At 39.8% G+C, this 5,920-nt stretch overlaps 1 protein-coding gene across 1 annotated transcript in view; it reads right to left on the reverse strand.

The window, feature by feature from the left end:
- The window catches only part of TMEFF1 (transmembrane protein with EGF-like and two follistatin-like domains 1), a 54,108-nt gene that overhangs the window by 42,636 nt on the left and 5,552 nt on the right, over window positions 1-5,920 (reverse strand). Inside the window, exon 3 of the mRNA XM_009996515.1 lies at window positions 5,035-5,164. Within this exon, the coding sequence (XP_009994817.1) occupies window positions 5,035-5,164 (130 nt within the window). The remainder of the gene's footprint in view (window positions 1-5,034; window positions 5,165-5,920) is intronic.

A 5,920-nucleotide genomic window follows, 5' to 3' on the forward strand; every position in this document is an offset into this window, starting at 1 on the left:
CCAGCTCCACCACCCCACGTTCCCAGCAGCAGCAGCTCAGCCCTTCTCCTGCTGGGTTTGTATCCCCACTTTCCAGGAGCAGAGCTGCCTGCTAGCAATTACCCTTGATTTTGATATGCCAGCAGGAGCTTTTGGGGAGGAATGCTGACAAGCCTAATTGCCGGCAGCTGCAAGGCCCCTGGCTGCCAGAGATAGGCTTTTAACCTCCGCCTCGCCAGGCTGTGTGTGGGGAATGTCCATTTGTTTTGACATCTTTAGGGGAAAGGCATTTGCTATCACACCATCCTGGTAGCCTTTTCCTGCTTAATTATGCTAGGGGAAATACAAAAAAAAAAAGCAAGAATACAGGGTATTAAAACCTGCCATATGTTGATGAGATATATCTGGTTAAGACTATTTCTTTGCTTTTAAAACAATTCCTAATGACAGAAGGATGACACTGTGCTGTCCCAACCCTTCCCCACAGCACTGCACTGAATCTGAGTCAGGGTCTTGCTCAGCACTCAGAATGAATGCGTGTTTTACAATACTGTTTTCAGGCTTGTTACAGCTTTCTTGCAAGAACATAAAGAGTTATTTTCACACATTATTAATCTGGAAGTGAGTGGCCTAGAATTTCTTCCTTAACTCCCTGAAAAGGATTTAACTGAGCTTATTTCTTTTTGGGACAATGTGTGCATCTAATTATGCTTCAGTGTAAGCCTTCCACCAAAAAATCCCCACATTTACTGTAAAAACTTGTGCATTCAAATTCAGGGTCAGAGTTCGTTTGTTTCAGACTGAAGAACACCAAGTTAAAGTCACTCTTCAGATAACAATTCCTTAAATCTGAGGTATAGTGTTTGTTTCTAGTTCTACAAATAACTTTTGTTGGTTTTTTAACTTTAGAAACTTCAATAGAAAAAACAATGGACTATGCATTCCACAAATATACAGTCCACTGAGATTATGTAAGTAAAATATATTGAGTACTGCATGATTGTGTGGTTACATTTTCATGTGCACATAATATAAATCTGACAGCAGTCAACATTGTGGTTCTGTGTGCTGGCTCACAGGAACCCACATTCTTATAAATTAATCATAAAGGTATTTATTATTTACTAAATTAATGTTATTTAACCTAATAAAAGACAAGTAATTTGCCAACAAAAGGATACAGAAGAAATTGAGAGACTCAGTGACACTCCCTCTCAAAGGTCTGAGCACCCTTCCTGGTTTCTTAAATCTGTTAAGCAAGCCAGCTCAGGATAACCTCTGGTTGAGGATGACATAACATGAATTGATTTCAATGTAATGTCATCCTTTATGAACTAATCAAGGTTTCAGGTCAGTAGCAAGACCACGGATGCTGTGAGCTTGGCAGAAGCCCTGGTGCCCTATTGCCACCTCCCCCTGCCCTGATGATGGTTCCATCTCTGCATTGGGTTGTGGGCTGAACTGCAAACTGAGAATTGAAATGGGTGACAAATAAAAAAAAACAAAAGCTGGAACAGTGTTCTGATGTTGTTCATAACATAATCTCACAGAACATGGAGGAGAGTCTGTGGAAGATGGGAATTACAAACAAGGACTTGTCATTGGAGCCCTGTTTGTGTCCACCCAGTCTCAGACAAGGTGATTGCTTTGTTATGAATACAAAAGGCCAGGTTAGGTGTAGGCAAAAAATTGTATATAGTTGATATAGATTTATAGATTTAACCCTTTCTCCCTCAAAGGTATATTAAGCTGTTAGGCAAAGAGAATGCTAAAGTAGCATTTCACTAATTTTCTTAGTTTCTCTGTACTTTGCAGTGTGGGGCTACATGCATGGGCTGAAATCAGCACACCCTAATCACCCATAGCTTGAGCCAGGACTAATTAGGCATAGAAATATCCCTGTAAACCTAGTATTTTGATTTTTAAAAAAAGAAGTCTCCTGATTGAAAAATGGGCTTTGGTAATGTTAAGACCTGTATGTGCTGTCCTGAAAACTTCAGCCACTTTTCTCTAAAACTCCATTTGCAATGTCAAAACTTGCATTTTGGTCATTCTTAAAGCACCTAGGATTGACTTTTTTTACCGTTGCTTATTTTAGGATCTTGCAATTGTGACAGCAGTTGGACAGAAGAAATTATGCTGGTAAATCACCCATGACTGTAAAAATTTAATCAAAATTTTACCTGCCAAGAAATAGGTCTGACAAAATCACTCGATATAGTCTGTTCCAGTGCCATAGCTTCAGAAGGTATTAATCCTTAGCAAATGGGAAGCATGCAGTGCTTGTTTGAGACTAAGAAGTCTGATATACTTTTAATTTTATATAGTTGTTACAACACCATGGGGAATTTTGCCCTATTGTCTCAGATGATCCCACCAGGATGAAGATTCACTTTGGAAAACCAAAACTCTGATAGGAAATCAGTGAATCTATACTTAGCTTCCAGTGATGTCCCAGAACAAAGTACTTTCATAGCAAATTTGGAAGCCCTTGGTGAAAAAGAATGGGGGCCTGTAAAGGATTTTTTAATTTGGGCACTTGGCTCTCAAAGTGTAACAGATCAAGAATACAAATATGACTTCTCAAAGATTAGGGCACAGGCAGATTTCAGAGAATGGGTTTTATCATCCAATATTTTCATCACTGAGCAGGAGCATGTCTGACACTTGGGGTCACAGGTTCCATTCTGGTAAAGTCCCACTGAAGAGCTTTCAATTGCACCAGTGTAAAAGCAGTATGCTGCCTGAATCACATTCTCAGTTTCAGAAACGTGTTTTCAGTACTTTCTGGTCAATTGTGTCTCAACCCAAGTCTTGATCTATTACACCAAGTGCTCAAACTTATGCTGCATTTCCTGGGGTTTATGTAGGACTTAAGGGAAAAGGAGAGGGAGGTTAAAAAACCAACAGACTAGCTGAGTAACGTGATAATTATCTACCAGCAACCTGAGGCTGAGAAGAATCAGTTTCTCATTTGGAAATGTTTTTTTCTTGGTAGTGTAGAATGCATATAAGAATAATAACTTTGTTGTTGTTCTCAAAACATTACCCTATTATTTTGTTGTAGTGAGGGAAAGAAATTTTCATGCTGTGAGTCTGTTTCTAAAATAATTTGGGCATAAAAAAAAAAAAGTAATTGTACATCCTCAGTTCAAACCTTCATACTTCTCACGTCATTACAGGAATATGAGAGTGCTCCAAAACCAAAATGCCTTTTTTGTTTGTTTGTTTTTTCTGATTTCTGCAGTGTCTGGAGGTAATTTAGAGGTTGGAGATTGAGAAAGAAGGTAGATTCAGGCATCTGCCTGAGGTATGCTGGAATTATGCAGCTGAGCTAGGCACAAAACACAGGTTTTCTTGAGTTCCAGGACCAACATCATGGATTGTTTCAGACCTTGATAAACTACTCCAGATCTCAGTATAGTGTTGGAGTATTGTGTACAGCTTTTTGAGCCCTCTTTACAGGATAGACATGGAGCTGTTAGAGGGGGGTCCAGAGAAGAGCCACAAATATGATCCGAAGGCTGGAGCACCTCTCATGAAAACAGGCTGAGGGAGTTGGGGCTGTTCAGCCTAGAGAAGAGAAGGCTCCAGGGAGACCTTCTAGCAGCCTTCCAGTATATGAAGGGGCTACAGGAAAGCTGGGGAGGGGCTTTTCACCAGAGAGGGTAGTGATAGGACAAGGGATAATGGTTTTAAACTGGAAGAAGGGGAATTTAGGAAGAAATTCTTCACCATGAGGGTAGTAAGGCACTGGAATGGGTTGCCCAGGGAGGTTGTGGAAGCCCCCTCCCTGGAGGTGTTCCAGGCCAGGTTGGATGGGGCTTGTGCAGCCTGGTCTTGTAGGAGGTGTCCCTGCTTACAGCAGAGAGGTTGGAACCTGATGATCTTTAAGGTCCTTTCCAACCTTAACCATTCTATGATTCTATAGTTCTGTGCTGCATTCAACAGCATTAGAACAGCTTGTCTCAAAAACACAGCCATGCTACATTTAAATGAGGTAGCTCTGGCACTGGCAAGAGCATCAAGGAACAGGCTAGGTACGCTGCCCAAATATTTACCCTAATTTCCAGGTAGGAGGTTGCACCTACCAGTGAGTTCCAGGCTGCTGCCTTGGAATCAATTGTGATTGATAACAAGGCTGACCAATGAAAAGCTAGCCAGGAGTGTGCACTTGATCTGTAATCATGCTTTGGCTGCCATACAGATGTAACTCTGCTTAGGCTAAACCCAGTAACTATTGCTTATCAAAAGACAAGTGAGGTCCTACAAAAAAGTTTTTGCGTGTATTGTTTGTGTATCAAAGAATGCAGCTGTTGGTGCTACTGAGTCATTTAATTTAATTCTGAGAAAGCCAGCCATGCATTTGGTCTCACCGGCTTTGAATCTGTCCAGAGGTTCAGAAGACCTCTGGTGGCTGAAGTTGCTGTGTCCAAGAGCAGGTTGCAATATTCAAGACAGTGAAAACCTGTCCCATGTATTTTAAGCGTGTGGGAAAATTCGTGTTTTAAGTGTGTGGAAAAGGGCAGATAAGACCAGTCCATTAGAAACGGGAGGCACAATTATTTTACAAGGGTTGTGCATACCTTCAATGTAATGACCCCAGGTGAAAGTAGTCAAAGATGATGCCTTGGATACAGGCAGAGTGACAGTCAGGACAATCAGTGTCACTTGCTGGATGTCACAGCAAGTCAGTACATCCAAAAGATGAGTCCTAAAAAAGTGACTAATTTGGAGTCTGCTCCAAATTTATTGTAAGTCTTTTGATGAATATATCAAGGCTCCTCTATGCATACAACAGAAGCATTCACAAACAAGTTTCTCAGATAAAGTATTGTTACGTGGAATGTTTATTTATTTACCTGCTAGCATATCAGAAGATATATCTGATTTCTTCTCTATTATAATATTCCAGTGCTAAAGTGGACTTGGAGTTTCAACATTATTTCATTCTATGAAATGCATGAAAATTACAATATCTGGAATTAAGGACAAAACTACAGAGCTAACTGTGTAACATCATTCATTAGTGATACAAAGTTATGTTTTACATACCAGAATAGCAAGGTCCTCTTGATACCACTTTTATCTCTTTCTGATGCTTGCAAGCAGCTCTCTTGAGGAAGCATTCATTTTGGTAAGTGTCTCCATTTGATCCACAAACAGGAATATAGTTTGTGTGACACTGATAAAAAAAGTATAAAGTGAGTCATACAAAATCATGTGATTGATCTTAACTGCACATTAATATACAGGAAGAGAGTTGTGTAAATATTAATTACTGGCAGTAACTTATAACCCTGATCACTAAAGGAGGATTTAAAATATACTAGTTTCTCAATATCACTGTATGTATTCCCTTCAGATCACAGAAATAATAGTTCAACTCTGAATGGGCTGAACATAGGAACTAAGTAAAACAGATTAAAAGAACAAAATTACTCAGTAATGACTACAGGGAATATGACAAGCATCTAGAAGTATTTGAAGGATAAACACGCTGAGGACGGAGAAAACCTCTTCAAGATAATACAAGAATGCATGACTGGGCACAGTGGGATGAAACTGAGCAAAGGAAAATTTAAGGTGAACAGTCCTCAAGAAGATCTTTCAGAGGAGGTGAAAAACAATCACCATCTCCACTAAATTCATAAGCATCATGAGTGTGTTTTACTTGATCAACAACTATAATAATGCTTTTGTATTTACTGAACATTTCTGAGTTTCAAATCAGTAGCATCGGTACCTTTACTAAAAAGAAAGGAAGAAAGGAAAAATTATCTTTGGGAATGGCTTTGGCAGGAGCAGCCTGCATGTTGCTATTTTCTTACATTGTATGCAAGATGGATTATATACCCTTTGTATGTATGATGTGTATTAAAATGCTGGGAAACACACTGAGGCAGCCCATCCACCTAGCACCTGCACAGCTCCCTGCTGA

This window comes from Chaetura pelagica, unplaced genomic scaffold (assembly GCF_000747805.2).
Source record: "Chaetura pelagica isolate M959 unplaced genomic scaffold, ChaPel_1.0 scaffold82, whole genome shotgun sequence".
In the NCBI taxonomy this organism is placed as follows: Eukaryota; Metazoa; Chordata; class Aves; order Apodiformes; family Apodidae; genus Chaetura; species Chaetura pelagica.